This window comes from Dinoponera quadriceps, unplaced genomic scaffold, assembly GCF_001313825.1.
Source record: "Dinoponera quadriceps isolate SergipeBrazil2010 unplaced genomic scaffold, ASM131382v1 scaffold707, whole genome shotgun sequence".
Taxonomy (NCBI): domain Eukaryota; kingdom Metazoa; phylum Arthropoda; class Insecta; order Hymenoptera; family Formicidae; genus Dinoponera; species Dinoponera quadriceps.
This window is the reverse complement of record NW_014555450.1, coordinates 944,510-964,472: the sequence shown is the minus strand read 5'-3', so window position 1 is coordinate 964,472 and position 19,963 is coordinate 944,510. Positions and strand designations below refer to the sequence as shown.

The 19,963-nt window shown below is 40.4% G+C and overlaps 3 protein-coding genes and 1 long non-coding RNA gene across 7 annotated transcripts in view; 1 reads left to right on the top strand and 3 right to left on the bottom strand.

The window, feature by feature from the left end:
• Nucleotides 1–2,849: 2,849 nt before the first annotated feature.
• LOC106744232 (cyclin-dependent kinase 2-like) lies at nucleotides 2,850–6,622 on the bottom strand. The gene is made up of 5 exons (XM_014618810.1): nucleotides 6,019–6,622; nucleotides 3,969–4,164; nucleotides 3,611–3,883; nucleotides 3,255–3,458; nucleotides 2,850–3,143 (listed from the first exon to the last, which is right to left on the bottom strand). The coding sequence occupies exons 1-5, from the start codon at nucleotides 6,132–6,134 to the stop codon at nucleotides 3,033–3,035; spliced, it is 900 nt and encodes a 299-aa protein (XP_014474296.1). The 5' UTR covers nucleotides 6,135–6,622; the 3' UTR covers nucleotides 2,850–3,032.
• A 106-nt stretch (nucleotides 6,623–6,728) lies between these two features.
• On the bottom strand, nucleotides 6,729–12,539 carry LOC106744234 (tetraspanin-31-A). 3 transcript variants are annotated; one of them, XR_001374431.1, is made up of 7 exons: nucleotides 12,250–12,539; nucleotides 11,439–11,606; nucleotides 11,050–11,148; nucleotides 10,857–10,961; nucleotides 10,640–10,771; nucleotides 10,195–10,322; nucleotides 9,834–9,925 (listed from the first exon to the last, which is right to left on the bottom strand). XR_001374431.1 is itself a non-coding variant. In XM_014618813.1 (6 exons), exons 1-6 carry the CDS (start codon nucleotides 12,307–12,309, stop codon nucleotides 9,827–9,829), a joined length of 663 nt encoding a protein of 220 aa, XP_014474299.1. In that variant the 5' UTR covers nucleotides 12,310–12,539; the 3' UTR covers nucleotides 6,729–9,826. The 3 variants fall into 3 exon arrangements, 2 of the variants coding, with proteins under 2 accessions (XP_014474299.1, XP_014474300.1); XM_014618813.1 differs by lacking the exon at nucleotides 10,195–10,322 and having other exon boundaries at nucleotides 6,729–9,925; XM_014618814.1 differs by having other exon boundaries at nucleotides 9,833–10,322.
• A 2,496-nt stretch (nucleotides 12,540–15,035) lies between these two features.
• LOC106744236 lies at nucleotides 15,036–15,882 on the bottom strand. The gene is made up of 3 exons (XR_001374432.1): nucleotides 15,794–15,882; nucleotides 15,461–15,641; nucleotides 15,036–15,179 (listed from the first exon to the last, which is right to left on the bottom strand). It is a non-coding gene; the product is annotated as an uncharacterized LOC106744236 (long non-coding RNA).
• A 618-nt stretch (nucleotides 15,883–16,500) lies between these two features.
• LOC106744230 (facilitated trehalose transporter Tret1-like) overlaps nucleotides 16,501–19,963 on the top strand; it is a 4,743-nt gene continuing 1,280 nt past the window's right edge. Inside the window, exons 1-2 of one of the 2 annotated variants that reach the window (XM_014618809.1) lie at nucleotides 16,501–16,552; nucleotides 17,778–19,347. In XM_014618809.1, coding sequence (XP_014474295.1) covers nucleotides 16,501–16,552; nucleotides 17,778–19,162 — 1,437 coding nt within the window. In that variant the 3' untranslated portion in view covers nucleotides 19,163–19,347. Of the gene's footprint in view, nucleotides 16,553–17,687; nucleotides 19,348–19,963 lie in introns of those variants that run through there. The other variant, XM_014618808.1, reaches the window with a different exon arrangement.

Here is a 19,963-nt window from a genome sequence, read left to right as displayed (position 1 = left end):
GCATTGTACGAGCGCGACGACGTTCCAAGCGCGGATGGACGTGCCGGAGAAGTTTGTTTTAATCCCGCAGCCGCTTCCCTAAGCGCCCCGCGTTTTGTCACAACAGACACCGCGTCGTTGTCGTCCTCGCCGGCCGAAGGGGAACGACGAGGACGACAGCTTCCTCGCAGTGGTCGCACCGATAGAAATGACGAACACACACATGTGACATATATATATATTTCTGAAGGATAATAATAAACGAAAATCGGGGTAAAACGATACCAGAGATAGATATCGGTAGAAAAATAATATTCGAAGTAACGCGCGGGTTCCCCAAGGATAGAAGAGGAGAGGGATAATCGATGTCGGGGTGTCGGATCGCGCAAAAATGCGGCCGTGCATTGTGTTGGAGAGCCGCGTCGGCGAAATGAGTCGCGCGACGTGAACCCGATGACCAATAATCCCGATTCATGGGACATTACGGTATTGCACATGCACGGAAGTTAATCGTCCTGTCGCGCGCGCGACGCTTTATGGCGCGGGTTTATGTATGCGTGTATTCATTGTCGAGCCGGGATGCGAGAGAACGAGAGAAAGCTGAAGTCTGAGGGTAAGAGAGGGTGAGAGAGTGAGTGTGTGTGTTCATGATTTTTTCAGGATTTATGAACGAACATAGTTATTCAGCTCCGTTATTAAACGTTCGCATGCGGCTTCGCACAAAAGAAGGAAAAAGAGGGAAATTGAGAAATTACCATCGATTGAACGGTAGATATGGCGCGCGCGACCGACGGACAGTTTAACGCAAACTACGAGCGTTAGCCGGTGGTATGTATTATGTATTTATAATTGCTCAGTAACGCGATGCGCCGCATTTTCGCCGTTACGTTTTATGCGGCTTTTCCGCATATCGTGTATCATGCATAATATTTAAATGATTATCGTTGTTATCCGGAAATCGAAATGTAGGCGAACTGGGAGTACAAGCGAGAAACAGAGAGGAAAAGAGAGGGAGGGAGTGAACAATTATTCATTATCTCATTACAGGCATAAGGCGATAACGCTGCGTAATGTTCTCTGTATCGCGTATTAATCTTGAGAAAAATATTTGCGATGATTGATCGCACGCGCATACTTGATCAATCGCCGCCTCATTAGCGACTTCGAATGTCCTGCTGAGAAGTAAGCGACGGGCCGTCGAACAGCTGAATTCTCGACGAAGGAAGTTTAACACGTCACGTCGACGGTTGACGGTTACGACGCGTTCGCTAGCTGTGGACAGTAAGTTTTCGTCGTATTAAATATTATAGCTCTATCGGGTGACGAGCGCTGCATTATAAACGCGTCGAACGTTACGCATTGCGCTCGACGGGCGTCACGCATGTTTTTGCACGGGTATATTTAATGACCAAATAAAATTTTGATTTCGCGGCATTTTGACGCACCAACTTTCATTAAAGTTTCATAATACCGACCGCTTTGCCGTGATATCGAATTCGTTAAGCACGGTGCGTCGCATACAGCGAAATATTAGCCGCGCGGGGGAAGCTCATTCGCTTTTTCTACAATAGAGAAGGCTGCATTATTCACGAATGCGCGTGTGGCGTGATAGCCGTAGGCGCTGTGCAAATGTGCGGTAGAATGACACTCTTCGAAAATAACAATATCAATCGGCATGCCGGAGGGACGGGCCGATAAAATGACATATTGAATCGAAATAAAATTCTGCCCCACGGCAATCATCGTTAATGCTACACGTGGCGATGATAATTGAATTGCCGATTTAATTATTTTTTATTGAAATTGATTGCTAATGTAATCAGCGATATAGTGTATCTATTAACGATGCAGTAATAACAGCTCCGGTTACGCGTAAACAACGATCAATTCGCCCGTTATCATCCCCGCCGCCATCGACGGAGAAGTCACCCCGACAATGCCATCATTCGGTACGGATAACAGCCGAATTCCAACCTCTGATATCGCTGTTCTCGTTAATGCTATCGTGTCGCGCGATGTACCGTGTGATGTTAAATGGAGAGAATATTTCAGCTTTTCTTCGTATAAATTTTCTTCAAATTTATTTTCTAGTAGTGCGGGAACAGAGGCTGTCAGTAGAATTTATTTTGCTAAGTACTATAGTAAGTTTTCTAATTGCAGATTTTATTTTCTGAAATATAAATGGCGTGTATAAACCGGAAAGGTAATAAATTAGGGCAGAGAAAATGTCGGCGTGTTCTTTGGTTATAAAATTTTATAGTAATTTTTACTACAAAATTCTCCCTGTGCACCAGAAGGGTAACCTCATGATCACATTCCGTGTAACATCGGGATCAGTGATCCTCTGCTGTATCTACCCTCGTGATCAAGATGAGATCATGAATTTACCATCCACCGTTAGGATAGGTCGCACTAGTTGTACTACTTGATAATACGAGTAATTTCCAACCCCGTATCTTTCCCTATATAGAAGAATGATTCCCAACGGGTATCGGAAACAAAAGTACCGTTTGATCAATAGACGATAATGAATTGTTAACGATATTAACTCGATGTTATGAGTAGTTTCAATATTCTTTACTCCGTCCTTTGTAGCAGTCTATAAAAAAAAAATTGATGAAAACTTGATTCGTTACGAAGCGTTTTTAACTCTCATTAGTTAACGATTCTCATTAGTTAACGTCCGAGCATCATTGTCAAAAATAAATATAAAATATATAGTAATATTTGAAACATAATAATATATACACACACATTCGTACGTTACAGTGTAACGATAAATGAACAGTAAATTGAAAGAGGATACGGGAAATAAATTGCAAATAACAAGATATATAGAAGTAAAAATATATATATATATATGTATTTGGATATGTATATTAGATAATATAACGTTGTAGTATAAATGAACACACTTTCACTAGTCTAGTGTTAGCTCTTTTTCTGGAAGTATTTTACGCTTTTGAGTTTGATTTCGTTTCATTTAAGTTTCATTTCAAAACCTATAAAAAAGAAAAAACACATATGTACGCCGGTCAGCCATAAATCTACGGTCAGTTTTTCTTTGGCAGTGGTGGTGGAACTAATTTAACCCCCTTGAAGTAAGGGTGAGTCAATCCTTTTTTTGCGGTTATCCTCTGATTAGGATCGTACGTCAGCAGTTTCTAGAAACACAAAAGAGAATCCATGAAAACGTGAACGCCGACGACGTCGCGAACAAGTACACGCTAGTATCTTTCTCTCTCTTTCTCTTTTTTCTCTTCCTTCGTCCTTACCGAAAGTAAATCTTTGGCGTCGTCGTCGAAAGACGATATAACTTTACCCACTTCGGTCCCTTCCCATTTCGGAAATCTGGATGTATAGTCTGGCAGCTGCGAGACCCCGGGCCAGATTGTTTCGTCCGGTGTGCCGAGTATGCGAAATATCCTGAACAACTGATCGATCTCGGAGTCACCGGGAAACAGAGCCCTCCTGTTAGCCTATGAGGACGATGCTAGAGAATTACCTTCGACAACGTGCTCGTGGGCGCTCAGATGAATGTCTGTAACACAGACTCTACCTCGCGGGAGCCTCGATACTTCGTTATTCCGACGGGTTCGCGCGGCGATGATTATCACGACGATTCACGTACCATTTCCGCGAATATACAGCCAAGGCTCCATATGTCCAGTGCGCAGGTGTACAATTTGGTTCCCAGAAGTACTTCCGGCGCGCGGTACCAAAGCGTTACGACCTCGTGCGTATATGTGCGCACGGGCACGCCGATCATTCTTGCTAAGCCGAAGTCGGCCAGCTTGATGTGACCATCGCGATCTATCAACAGGTTCTGCGGCTTTAAGTCTCTGTGCAATATACAACGGAGATGACAGAAGGCAATCGCCTTCAGCAACTGGTGGAGGTAGCTCTGCAACAATGAAGCGTCTCACCTTAAGACGCGCGTACTATTATCGCGTCGCTCGCGCGCGAAATGAAAGCGTGATATCTGATACCTTCACGAGCGCCTCGTCTAGACCCACTTTCACGGAGTCGAGCAACTTTTTGAGATCCTGCTGCAGAAATTCAAACACGAGGTACAGATGCTTGTCGCCATCTACGACGTCGTACAATTGTATGATGTTCGGATGAGCGAGGTCTTTCAACAACGATATCTCTCGAATGGCGGTGGAAGGAACACCTTCCCTTTCCCTGGTGCAAAGCAACGTTATTATGCAAAGGAAGTTGCACAGTACCGTATCTCGCCAGTGCGCTAAATAATCCGCTAATTATCGATGCGCTAATGAGTCTCCTACTCCGTACAGAAGAGAGTTCATCTTCTTTTTTTTCTCTTCTTTTTTTATATAACTCGACAGACGTTTCAGACTCAACAAAAATTGTTCGTTTTTACAAGTCTCTTACAAACATATACACGGGTGACATAATACTCAGAACGTCGAAATTACATCCATTGAGAGACGAATACGCAAGCACAACTCTGTAATTCCGGGGTATGTCCAAGAAGAAATTTTATCTCCAATGGAAAAAAAATTAAATGTTGCAATTGATATCGATTGTGCAGTCGACATACACGAGTTCTTATGCCAAAAATAATCCTAACAAGTCTTGTCTTATTAAAAAAAAAAAAAAAAACGAATAATTACACAGTGTATTAAATGAAACAAAAATACTAAATCAAAAACCAGGCGAGCATGGCATAATGGGACAAGCTAAATAACGTGGTGCTACGAAAATTAATGTAACGTGGCCCCCGCAGATTTAGCTGACCCCAATATGCAGGTTGTTAGCAGTGTGTTAGCAGTGTGCACAAGCAAAAAAAGCCCAGCTGACATTGCAGTTCTGCAAACTGATAATTTTCAACATATACATGTAGAAACATAAGGGCCGAATTCAGTTTTGTGAGGTCAATTAAGAAAGCGTACATCTTATCCGGATATTACTCAGACTAGTCTAGTTGCCAGTGAATTTATAAGGGCACATTCTTAAAAATATAGAATCTCTTAGTTTCACTTGATTCAAACATAATTTTATAGCCCGTGGAAGAGGACATAGTGACAAAGGTCTGTTTTTAAATTAACAATTATAATTTCTCATTGCAATATTCTAAGTGTTCTCGTACCTAGAGACAATTTCCTCATAGTAAGTGTTTTCATGTATACATATTGTTCGTTGGTAGAGAATATATAGAGTATTTTATAAAAATGTTATTTATATCAAGCATCCAAAGGAAACAGAAATTAATGGTAGCGATGAAAATCACTTTCCATACACTAGATTAATAAAAGCTTGATGATTATATGTTACATGGGTCTGCATAAAAATAAATCAAAGAATGTTGTAAAAAGAAGTCTGTACTTTCTTCTAAAAAGCAATTAGTTGAACTAAAAGGAGTTAGTAATATTATTTATGTATTTATTATACTAAAGATATGAGAGGAAAGAGTATTCTTTTTATATATACATGTAAGAGCAATCCTTGTGTGTTCACGTCTAGCTTATCTTGACCTTAACATGTACTTTACTTAATCAGTGGAATCAACGAGAAAGGAATCAAGGATAGCAAGCTCCTCGAAACACGAGGACGGTCAACCGAAGAAACAATTTCCTGCCGATACTTATTTACATCATTTTCCACATCCAAACACAGATACTTACCAAATTAAAATATCAAACATTCGCTCAAATGATCGTATCCAGATATATCCTACAGATACTTATGGATAACGGGTGCCTGACTTACACATTATTATAAACAATTTCCATCTACATTCTGAATGACTCAGATATGTGTACAAACAAAGCAGCGCCCGACGTTAGACCTTATTCACTCGCGAGTAACGAATAACATTTTGCTAATACGCACCCTTATGAGTGCAAATTGGCGTACGCGAGATACGCTGGCACATGACAAGTATGACACTCACAAAAGCATTCTATTACGCGCAATGTAAACGCCGATACACATCGACACACATTGTTATTCGTTAGTGATCTTAACGTGAGCGCGCGCGAGATGAAAGGTGCGATTTTTTGTCAAGTTACATACGTCTCCAGGCGAATCTTCTTGAGCGCCACCAATTTCCCGGTTAACTTGTCCTTGGCCTTGTACACCACCCCGTAGGTACCCTCTCCTATCTTCTCGATTTTCACGAAGTTATCCATAACCTCAACAGTGCCGTCGCCGTGAGCCAGTAGACGTTGTCTCTCGGCCACCGTCGCCGCCGCCGTTGTCGTCGCGCCTTCCCTCGCCGATTCCGTGATTGACGCCGTTGTTGTTCCTGTATACCGCGGAGGACACGAAAGGAACGTTATATCGACACGGAACCTCACGTGGACGCCAGCCAGACACCTCCGACGCAGGCACCCAGCTTGTTTATCAACACCGCGGAACTATGACTTTCGGACAGCGGTGCGCCGTAGCGTGCCGTAACAGCCATCTTTCTTTAGAGGGGATGAAAGGAATCGATAGTGTGAATCGATGGCCGCCCCGAGATCGATCGTTGTTACGCGCACGATATTACGTAAATGAGCGGGTGAACGAACTCTCCGCTTCGATTGTTCGCATAAATTGCGGCATTTTTGTTATCGCGCGAGATCGCGCCCGTCAGCTCGCGATCGATCGCGAAAAACTAGTTTTCGCGACTTCGGCGGGATTTCTGCTGACGCGTCAAAACCGAGAGATATATCGCGCGAATACGTTGAGCGAAAGAGATGCTCTCTCGCATTTTTTTTTCCGAATAAGACACGTCCGAGAGACTGATTCATCGTTTGTTTATTTATTTATCACAATCACTATATACGTGGAGAGCTCTGACGACTGACTCAGCTGCTCGATTGCTTACTCTGATACAATTTGTCGGCGTCGCGCACAACGGTATGTTTCTACGACTACAATTGAGTATTTTTTTTTCTTTTCTTCTGCTTCCTTTTAACTTTGCACTCAACATAGGCTATGGGCCTTAGTAGAATGGCTGACTTATCGATTTAAGACAATATTTTACGCCTTGAGTCTTCAAGAAACGCACGACTGTCTTGTGCCTGTTAAATTAAAAAAGACGTTCTATTTGCGATCGATGACGAAACGTTGTACAGGAGAAAAATAAGCAAACGATAACTTAGATCAAAATTTAGGGCACAAAGCATTGTTTTGAAATTATAAGTCAATCATTCTGCCTAGAGGCCATATATTTCATAGGATTATACGAATATCGAAGGTGCGCGGGTACTCGAGAATCGATTTATCTCGAACCGTGTAAGGTAGAACGGCGCGATCTTTCGAGCTCCCACGCATCTCCGGAGGATACATGTAGAATCAACACAATTCGATGCGCGTCAGGACATTAAATCGAGTGTAATTCGTACATCATCCGTACCAACACATTTACACGACCGCCACTACCTAGGATTGTCGATATTTAAATCCTCCCGCGCGCGCCTCCTCAGATTTTGATTTCGAAGCATCTGTCGCACGCAGTACGCGTAGTATAATCGCGCAGCTAGTTTTGATCTCGGTTAATCTTTCCGATCACGGAAAATCGCAAATCGCACGCACACGCCAGTCCCGAATCCCTCGATTGTTCGCAGCTCTTTTACGGGTACGTTACATTAATTGTTTAGTACTAGTTACGGTTATACCGATTATGATACGTATTAAGGTAAAAATATGTATAGGAGTTACGCTAGCGTATATATCTCGCGTGTACGACACGAGCCCTATTCCGTACATATACAAAATATATGCACGTTTCTACCGAAGCCAGGCGGAGGTGCGTAAAAATCGGAATGTCGGCGAGATCTCATTTCTTACGCTCGTCGGAAGATACATTCGCTAGTTACTTAACAATAAGTCGCGAATCGTAGGGCACAGCTGTCATCGCGAGAATTTATTCAGAATCAAACACTCCTCCTTGAACGGATCTTCACACATTTTTCATAGTACATTAAACTAGATAATTTTATCGTCCAATAACGAATCCCGCGAATCTTGTTTTCACGTGTTCATTAATCGTCAGTAATCGTCAAGTCTCTGATCTTACCAATGCACAGCAACGAGCTCGATTCGTTATTGAACTGCGAAGACAATGTATTTTCATAGCCTCTCTGATATGGAACTTCGCATAAAAAAAAAAAAAATTAATGTGATATTAAGAAAAATAACAGCGACAATCGTCCCATCTATATCTCACGTAACAGGATTGGATAGAAAATATGCTATATTTTCTAATGTCTAGAACGGGCACGATGTAAACGTACAATATTTCCATGCACATTAAATTCACGTTTCTTGTAAAGATACGCTTTCGTTATATTGCCCGAGAAAGACCTGGCGGGATATCACTTCGCAAGAGAGATACCTTTTAATAAATATTTTTCTCCTTAATTAGGATGCAATCTTCATTATTCTTGAACTTATGCGGCCATACGTCGAGTGACGAGTCGACAAAATGACTCGAATATCCTCATTTATGCCCGCGAAAGATAAAAATCTGCAAGAAGGATCCATTAAGAATCCTGCATTATGCAAGAAAGTGAGATTATTACAAAGTTCGTCGATAATTTCCCACCAGGTCTTTTAAGACACACATATCTTATATTCAGTTTATTATTTATAAATTTTCTTATAGTGCACAATCAGAATTTGTCTCAAGCAAAGCATTCGTACTGGATATTTTTTAGTGCATGTGTGAAACTTGAAATATGATAAACTTTATATTATCACACGGATGGCATTACCATACAATAAGATTTGATATATGTTTACTTATATTTGATGTGGATTCGTAATATTTTCTCGCACAGTATCTATGTACGATATATAACAAGCAAATAGAAGAACAAATATTAAAACGTAAAAAAACTTATAAATATGTAATGCTTGTTAGAAAAACAAGTCAAACTTCATCCAGGTTAGTTTTCGAATGTGTAGAAATACAATAGAATCTCCTTTCATTATTTTGATTACAATTTCTTGTATAAAATGAAAAATGCATATAGCGCTATAGAAAATTTGAGAGATATATAAAGTAACATACTATCATCTCGGATACAATAAAAACATTATAAAGTTATCCAAAAATACTCAAAGACGATATGACAAAATTGGTTTTGTTCGGGAAGATATAAATTTCTAGATATTATATCATTGAGAGAATAGTTACGTATATATAATATGTAATATGATGTTATTCATACAAGAAAAATATGATTATGACACGATCATCGGTGTTATCATCTATGCTGTTATTACCATGATAAACTATACTCTCTTCCATAAAAAAATATTTAAAAACAAAATCAATTTCTCGCCCCATTTATATCGTCCCATGATTAGATCACATCATGATGTGTCCAAATTGTCGAACTAAACAGCATAATTGCGTTATTGTAATTAAATTTTCACCATTTCCATCTCCATTGGCGAGTTGAGAACAAAATAAAGAAATTTAATACAGATATACTTACGTGATGTTTCCTTCTCTTCGTCTCTAGACTACAAGGCGCATTGAGGCTTAGTATGAATGTTCTAAGTGTGTATGACTAGAGCACACATTTGCGTTATTATTTCTCTAACTCGATCTAGAATCTTTGACTGCCCGATCAAAAAAAAAAAAAGAAACAGTTTCTATTTCTGTTAAGCATTGCGCGTAGGCAACGTTGCAGCATTCGAGAATTTAAATTTCAGCCTTTGAAAAAATAACCTGACGTTGCATAACATGTTCGGACAATCGAAAATGATCTTGATAAAATGGCGATGACGTCTTTGACGCCTTTTGAGACTCGATAAGAGTATTATTACGTCAATTGCACGAAGAAAAAAGAAAAATTAACCATTTTTTCGCAAATGCATTGTCGCATCAGTACAAATAATCACGTTGCGGAAAAATGGCTCTTGCAGCCTTTTCTTGCGGATCTAACTGATTTCGATAACGCCTCGCCAAGAAAGCTGCAATCACCTGAAAATATTGAAATTTTGATCTTCTAAATTTGAAGAGAGAACTCATGTAAAACGCGTCCCGGAATAAAAGAAAAAAAAAACTATGATACAAATATCATCGAGATCCCTATCGCGTGAACTGCTATACGCTATATATCACATGTATAATTTACAGATTCGTCAAACATTGTGAATGAAACGTCAGAGCATGAATAGTTGAACGGCGAAGCTACAGTGCCGAGAAAAAAAAAATCAAAAGACCACAACCAGAATTGTGCAAGCACCCACCATCTGTTAGGAGGATCGTATGAAGTGACAGAGGACATGGCGATGGTGTTAGACTAGAGGAAAGCACTAGGATTAGCTCGTGGATCTTTCTGGTTCCTGTAGCGCACGGTCAACCACACACCAACAAACTGTAATCGGGCACACGTGTTAGCATCAGCAATATGAAAACACTTTCGTTGTGCTGTGATCAGTAGTGTGTGTATATACAGTATAGTACATTTATGTGTGTGTGTGTGTATGTGTGTGTGGGTGTGTGTGTGTGTGTGTGTGGTTAGATAAAACTCTCAAATATATAAAACAAAATAACCAGATATAATCATACATATTTTGCGAAAGTAGTAGTATTCTTCACTGTCTCGAAAATATTTACAACTTCAGTAAATATAGAGTAATTGTGCAATATGTGTATGTGAGAAATGATGTAACATTATTTACAGAATCTTACCTCCGTAAAGCTAAAGAATAATCCTATACTGCCACACAATTTGAAGGCATAATCAATGGTAGATTGCAATTTATACATACATGTAGTACAAGGTGGACACGGATGGGTGTCGGCTGTTTGACAACAAACTTTCTGCAAAAGATCCCAATAGTTATTACGGGACATGTACCGTAGATTATGGGAGAAATATCACTTTTGTCGCACTATATACACTAACTTCATCGCAGAATAAATCCGGGTCGTCGGAAGTGCCATTAAATCCACAACAGCCAAAAGTGGTTTGAACCTTGGCCTTCAAATCTTTGTCAACGTGTATCCAACCCTAAAAAATTATTATTACATTTTATGCATCACGAATTTGTTATATAAATGTGAGTACGATCGTGATTCTGTTCGAGTGTAGAAATTACCTGTTCCGCAAGTTGTTCTTGCTGCTTTGTGTTGACAGCGAGGCAAGCGCAAGCAATGCTGAATTGAATGAGGAACAAAAGGAATAAGATAAGCATGTACTGTGAAACAATTAAGGAATTATACGCTTGTTTCTTTATTTCTTTCCGAATAATATTCTATGTCATATTATTTAATGAGAAAAATTATATGAAATATATTGTACATTTGTAATACTAAAATAATATCCATAAAATTTTAGTATTTGCTTCAAGAAAAAATAAATACTAAATAAATTCGTCTCTTTGTTATAGATGCTAAACTTATTAACATAGCTGTAAGGATAAGCCAAGCTGAGACAATAATTCCTGCTTTCTGAGCCTGAGATCCAACTGCAAGATGAAAAGGATACAAAGAACAATAAGACCTGATGGTGTTTAACAGCACCGATCAAGCCTAATATAGAGATAAGAATCAGGATCACGCCACATGCTAAAATACCGCCAATAATGGGAAGATTTGTAACTAAGGCTGATGCTTTTCCATATACAGCAACTCCTATTAGTATAAAGGCAACAACCTGTAAGAAAAATAATTATTGACAAAGGTACATGTATATACACAGATTTATCTATGATATAAACGCACACAATATAATGCAAAATTGGCACATTCCCTATGAGAATCGTGAAATAATCTTGGGAGAGAAGAACGATACATTAGACTTGCGCATAATCTGAATAGCAATCGCCAGTTGCAGCTTACATTATCCCGCTCGCGATAATTAACCATTCTTCAGCATAAGTACAAGCGATAAAAAGCGATAAAAAAAATTCGACAAAAGGCACCTACGGCTCCTCGTGCACGGTCGTGTTCGCAGTAATTCTTAATGCAATTATTCAACGATCGGTGAAACAGCAACGTCAGTTGCTGCATTCTGTCAGCACTCTGACACGTTTAAATTGATCATCTGTTTTCGCACATATCGTACGTGTATCGCGGCCGTAGCTGTATGTAGTCCAAAAAATGAGACAGAGAGCATCTAATCGGTCACTATGTGCTCGAAATTGGTTATATGTTGATATAACTGCGCTTCGCGCACAGATATCGCTCTCGAGTTCGTGTAAACATCGAGCGAGGTGGAGGAAACCGCGGACGAACGTCACGCGTCTTCCCACGGAGAAGCTGTCTTAAAGGTCGACGTGTGAAAGCCGACTACTTACGATATAAAGAATGTTGAGCGCTGTCAGAGCATTTTTCGAGCACGTAAAGCCGCCACACATCTTCGGCTGCGCTCGTTTGTCCGCTGCCCTCGTCGAATCTCTGCAGCCGTGGTCGGCTCGCGTCGCGACGTTTCGCGACGCAACGCGTGAAACTGCTCGGGGTTTTCTTCTCGGCCGAGGAGGAGACGCGGCGAACGGACAATGTCCACTGCCAGGAGGCCACCACACGTCTCGTTCTCACGAATACGCACGGATTTTTCAGTCAACCGACGTCCCCGCAACGGCAGACGGCTCGCTACTGCCCGAAGCAGTACGATGGCGGCGATCGATGCGCCTGAAAGATTGCGAGTATCGCGCGCGAAACACAAACTCGCTCGAACGCGCCACGTGCGGCGTGCACGCCCAAGAAAATCGGAAATTCAGCTCGTTGCGACCCTGACAATGCGGATATCGGTGCCGTGATGGCACGAGAGCAATCTGCAGCTCGATTCAAGACAGTGAAACAAGGCCCATTCGTTTCCGTATTTGTAATATTTGTGGTATGGAAAATATAAAGAGAATATAAGGTCCGTATTCTGAATTCACCTTTATCAATGAAAGTGCCTTAAATGTGGCTTCTCAGGTGGCTTCTAAGCCACTTTTAGAAGCACATGGACTTACTTAACTGACTAAAATCGGTACTAAAAGCTCCGATATGTTGTATGAAATAATAACGAGTAAAACTATCGTGATAACTTTGATATTCTCGCAAGAGCGAAGATAAGGTAAATGGTCGTTAGATTAAACAATAAATCGCGTGTACACTTGTTTGTGAAACAGTTTGAATATATTTGTTCTGATGAGAGAGAAGTCGGGAACATATCAAGTATTAGTTCAATTGCGAGTCACTGCTAAAAGGCTTGCGTGGCGATCGATTATGACAGGAGCTGAGTGATAATACACGGCGTAAATGCCCAGCAAACATAAATATATAACAGTTACATTGTTATGTATTGACCTTTTATTCTTATCTATTATATTCTTATCTAGCAAGCCTATTAGATTAGAGTATATAAAGAACTTAGACGACACAAAACGTCTCGAGATCGTTCTAGATGTGTTCAAGACGTCCTAAAACACATCTCAGGATATCCTTGACACATTCTAGGTGATTTTGGTAGATCTTATGATATCTGGAAATGCAAGAAATTATACTAATTGAGTGTTTCTCATAAAAAATACATTACATGTCCTAATAACTTCACGTGTCATTGAACGGTTGTGATAATCGGTTTGTATAGATATAGACAAGATATATGCGATAGTGTTATCAATTTCGTTTTACAAAACTTGCTCCCGTCATTCTCTCATGGAAAAAGATAGTATAGAGAAAACATTGACGAAATATCTCGTTTCGTCTTTCGTAAGGACGTCATCAGTATTTGTGACAAAATATCCGCATTCGTTTCTTATGAGTGTACTGTATCTTGCTCGCGGAGTCGACGTCGTAAATGTGTCACATCGAATCCTGCATGGATTAAATATAATGACGTGAGCGCTTGGCCCAGATAACGCGTAAACATTTCCCGTATTTAAATGCAATTTCCTACTACGCCACCATTTATATTTTACATTTCATTAAAAAATTCCAGCTTTATTTGTTTTACTCCGAGCAATAAAAACAGAAATATGTACACGCGATACAGCGGTGCTACCTTTCATAACAAGAACGATGCGAAAAACCAGCTCCCAATTTATATCGAATTATAACAATCATTAGTTACTAAAATAATATAATTCTTCAGTTATTCGATGATTCTTCAAAAAATTATATATAATTAATTTATGCGATAAATATGTGGATTTTAATATTCGTAACATACAACTAATTAATCGGTTGAAAATAAATAAAATGTAACGCTCTTTCCGAACGTATACATATATCGATCAAATATGCAGGTATAATTATATATTATTCATTATTCTCATTCACTCTCATTATCATACATATTATCATACATATTATTTGTTTAATTATTAATTTAAACTGTGAATGCGTATCTCCTTTTTTTGATGCAGCGCGAATACATTGTAACGTGAAAAGTTCGAGAATGTCATCGAATGTAAGGCTTTTCCGTCTAACATCTAGCAGTAAAGTGCGAAACGCACGATGTGTTTTCCAAAGGTTAATTATAGCCGTTAATGTATACACACGTTTTTCTCGAAAATTGGTACCGCGCTACGTCTATACGGATGCGCAGAGTGCACGTGTATTTGCAGCAAGAGATAATGTTTCCCAAGCGCGATAACTGTTGCCATGTACACATTTGATTTAAAGGTAGCCGAGAAAAAATTCCGTGGGGTATATAAACACTGATTATTGAAAATGTACCGCTGCGAACTGAATCGAAAATTGCATTATATATTTTACGCTTATCAAGCGTGATTATAATAATCCCTTTACACGATAATAAGTGGATAATATAAGTGACGATTGTAAGCAAAACTGCGACTTCAAACAATATAAGTCGAGATAGAGATCGTTGCAACTGCGCAGATTTCTTGTAGAAAGAAAAGGTCAAATCTGAGAGCAACAAAATTGAAGGAACGAGTTAGGATGCAATTACAAACATAAATATCGTAATATCTTGTAAATTCGATGATGACCGCTTTCATTGGTATTTAGAAAACTTTTTTTTTTTAATATCTTATTTCCCTTTCCCTTACGTAAATGTAAAACGATTATTTAATAAATTCACGTTACACAAGTAACAATTTTACTTCTTTATTTCCCAATTAATGTCCATCGCAACTGGCATAATTTATTATAGTTGAAAGTTGTTTTCCAGGGAAACCTTTATATCACGGCTCTGTGATATTGTAAAATGATTAATTACTAATGTAATTATGCCTACGTAATATTTGCGCGTTTGTCGTCGTTAGTCAAGAGCCTATAATGAAGAGGCACTATATATGAATATGTACGAATAATTTTCCATAAATATGTATGCTAGATTGTCTCTTTAATTGATTTAAAATATCAATCCTGTTATCTGAAGTAAAACAAAGCTATCGGTTTTCCCAGATTTTATGAAATTTCATTCAATTAATATTTAATGCAATTAAAACGATATGGAAAATTTCAATATATCTAATCTTAATATGTTGCACAAATATCACAATGTTCGAATCAGCTTACGCGACAGTTAAATATCAGCAATACAAAAATTACCGTTATATTCCGTAACGATATGTTTCATCAGTGGCGACAGTCGCTTGTGCAAAAATTCATTCACCTCCAACAATTCTTATTCTTCAAAGTCATCCGACGTGTAAAAGTGTCCATCATCTTGCGAATAACACAAGTATCGGATGTCTCGTCGGTATTTATACAGTTTTATTTTTCGTAAATTCTGAGAAGCACGAAAGAAAGTGACATATACTTTTTGAAATGATAAAAAAAGTTGCATTCATGGGAGAAAAATATTTCATATTATTTATCACTTAATCAATTCCAGAAGTATAACTGTGATGAGCATACAGCCTAAGATAAATAAATACTTACTTAAGTTGTTTAATTTATAAACGTATTATAACTTCATTTTAAAACATATTATGACTATTTATAGCTTCGTGTTGATTGGACATGACGTAACATCTATCACCTTCTGGAGCGAAACACGCAGATGCGATGTGTGCACATATGTATGAATATATTTGATATTCATTCGTTCGCCCTTCTTCACCTGAAACTAAAAGTATATAGGCAAACATCTTCATCGGGTGGGGACAATGACAGATTCGGGATTGATAACGAAAGCGCTGATAAAGGAACGTATAAAATCAACGGCGCCATAAATAAGCCGTCACTCCATCAGTAACATGTTAAAATCCGGGTGCTGTTAAGTTCGTGAAGACCCGTGTTTCCTGGTAGCATTAGCACGTTTCATCGCTATCTCTGTAAGCATAACGTCGATTAAAATTTAACAGAAATTTGCATACGAAAGACTCAAAGCACTGAGTTTTCAATTTGTCAGGTTTACTCTGAACATAACGTTCTAATTAAAGCGAACTAAATAAATTATGTTATATCGATAATGTTAACAGACTCTGTCCGCATGTTTCCACGCTGGAAATTTTCTATAAAATTTTACATGTTAAAGCCTGCCTAATTTTTAACGTTATCACATATTTAACGGTACTATTTTCACATCATATTTTTCCTATAATGAATTTTCTTCTTCTCAGTCCTGTAATAAGAAGAAATAAAAGATGGACCAATCCAATATCAAACGATGGCCGCAATATTTAGCAGCGATTACAGGTAAGTTTGAAGTTTAAACTATAATTTCAACTTTTGCGGGAAACATTATGGTCAATTAATAGATCAAGTAAAATGTGTCTTCACAATGGTGTGTCATCTTAAAGCATCTCGCTACATGAATATTTATAATCTAAACATGCAAAAAAAGTTCATGTATATATCAGGAGCACAAGTATTTTCATCTTTCATTTTCAATCGCAGATAACGCTAGCCATCGGCACGATAATCCTGTTGAAAATGTGACACTGCGGTATATCAGGAAAATTTCGGAATTAAGAGTATCCAAAGTCCGAAATATCAAGATCGAAGAAGCATTTATCTCTTATCTCTTCTAAGCTTATTATCTTAGCGCTGTTCTTCCACGTAAATATTACGCGACATAATTGCACCCTCAGGAGAGCTTCGTATTCACGTTTCCGGGTCGTAAATAATCATCTCGACTGCTTACTTCATCTAAAACTTCGCATAATTAATCCTCTAAACGACTTATTTAAGCTATCGTGCTTGGTGTCTCATTTTGATCATACTCATGCGCAGCTTCGAAATTTGACATGACTAAGTCGTATCCTAAGCATTCCAGAAAGCAACAAATGACGTAGGCACTTGTATCAATCGAATGACAACAACACCATTGTGCGACGTTTAATTACACACCACTTAAGCAATGTACATAGCTTTCCAGAAGTGATATTCGACAAATCACCGCTTATCTACGAATTGTTCAATTCGAGTTTGGCTCATTGAGAAGTATGTATATGGAATGAAAAAACGTCCCAGATAGACTTTCACGATTGCGAGACAACCGTTGATAGAAACTACGATTTTTTTCATTATCCTTATGAAACAATTACTCTGGTGGAATTAATTCGGTTTATATCATTAATGTAAATCTTTTGTTGCATCGCGACACAGCAACAAGTTTGCCGAAAGTCAGATTTTCACATTACATTTCATATAACATATTATTTCGAGTAAATTTGAAGAATATTTTTCGCAGCCAAACCAAACGAGGAATTTATGGGGGCAAAGCGCAGATTTTTTAGTGGCATTAAATAGAAATATTGACAGTATCAATAAGTAAGGAACAGTCTTTCTGAATATTTTTTCGTGTTTCCGTTTCGTATTTCGATTCCACGTGGTAAATATGAACGCGATATGCAGCGTTCGCGCAGGACGCGCCTATCCGTGATGACTCGGGGAGTTCATCCGGCGGACTTTGTTGCAGCCACCATATCGCTGGCAACTACCGGGTCTCACATAGGCTGGACGTCACCCATTTTGCCGATATTGAAATCCCCCGACTCCCACGTCCCGATAACATCTGACGACGCTTCCTGGATCGCGTCGTTCTACCTCTTGGGCACCATACCCGGTTGCATTTTGGCGGCTTTCATAGTCGACTGGCTGGGCCGGAAAACGAGCCTGCTGATAGCCGGCGTGCCGTTGACCGTCGGCTGGTTGCTGATCGTCATCGCGTGGAACCCGTACGTGCTCTACGCGTCGCGCTTTATCAGCGGTATCGGCCAAGGTGTCGTGTACGTCGTCTGTCCCATGTACATCGGCGAGATCGCCGACAAGGAGATCAGGGGCGCCCTCGGCTCCTTCATCAAGCTAATGGTAACGTTCGGGGAATTGTACGCACACGCGGTCGGTCCGTTCGTCTCCTACGAATGTCTCGCCTATGTCTGCCTGCTCATCCCGTTGGCCTTCTTCCTGACCTTCATATGGATGCCCGAGTCGCCGTACTTTTTACTCATGAGAAATCGCAACGACGAGGCGGTGGCGAGCCTGAAGAAGTTGAAACGCAACACCTCCGAGGACCAGCTGGAGGAGGAGCTGGAGCAGATGCAGAAGACGGTGATACGCGACCTCAGCGATCAGGGCCGCTTCCGGGACCTCTTCAGCACGCCCGGCAACAGGCGGGCCGTCGTCATCAGCTTCGGTTTGCAACTGATTCTCCAGTTTAGCGGTATATGCGCGATCGAGTCGTACACCCAGGAGATCCTCGAGGAAGGAGAGACCGGCATGCCCGCGAGCATCGCGGTCATCCTTTTGAGCTTGCTGCAGTTGGTCGCCGGTCTCGGCGCGGCGGCGTTGGTCGACAAGCTCGGCAGACGACCGTTGCTCCTGAGCACCACGTTGTTAGGCGGGATCTCGCTGACCGTCGCGGGCACCTTCTATCTCCTGAAAACCGAGCTGGGCGTAAACACGAGCGGGTACGGCTGGATACTACACGCCTCCGTGATATTCTACGAGCTGATCATCGCGCTCGGTCTGAATCCGCTGCCCTACATGATGCTGGGCGAGCTGTTCCCGACGAACGTCAAAGGCGCCGCGGTGTCCTTGACTAACCTGGCCTCCTCCTTATTGGCTTTCATCGTCTCGAAGATGTACCAAGTGATCTCCGACTTTTGCGGAGTGTACGCGGCCTTCGGCTGGTTCGCCGTCAGTTGCTACCTAGGCGTGATCTTCATCGCGTTGATCGTCCCGGAAACCAAGGGCAAGTCGTTGCTGGAGATTCAGGAGGAGCTCCACTGCAAGAAGAAGCGGAGGAAGGCGAAGGATGACGCGAAGAACGAACAGCACATCCAAATAAGTACGATAGCTTAGGCCAAGCGAAAGTAACGTCGCGATGCTCTTTTACGGACATGTCGAGAATTCATACACGATACTTTTCAAACGATACAGCCGTAAACGCCGCGCGTATCTCGGATTATGGGACATTCGACAGGGAACCTCAAGCCGGCTGATCGGCCTTACGATGGGGATCGTAAAGCGGACACGGACGAGCAACGGTAAGATCGAATGTGATATTCGGATTTCGACCCTCTGAGGTCGCGAAATTTTCCACCGATGCTACTTTGCAAATTGTTCACGATAAAACCCGGGAGCATTCCCTGTCAAACGTCAGCGGCCGATTTACGCGCGCGTCAATACGAAATGTCGATACGTTAATTCGGAAGGAAATTTCGAGAATCTCTACGTTGCTAGTTGCAAAAGTTCTTTTACGTTTTCAATTAGGTTAATCGGAAATATTTCTCCTCCGCGTCTCGATAGCAACGTAATACGATGGAACTATGAAACTCAGATTGAGATCTAAATTGTAAATATCGAATCAGAATTCGAGGAGGTTTCTTAGATTGTAAAATTATTAGCGTTTAAGGAAGGGTCCTTATATTCCATTTAAGAAGGCGCTTCGATTGAAGTAACGGGGCCGCCAAAGGAGCAATTCCCGATCGAGGTAGCGTCAAGGCTAAAGGAAAAACTCGTATTTGAGATAAATAAGATGTCGGTTCTCGAGTTAAGTTTAGACTCATGCGCAAACAAGCGCCTGTCACCTGTGCAAACGTGACTTAATTAAGAAGAAAACAAGGAGATCACTTTGAGCTACATAGGATTAGAGGGGGGGGG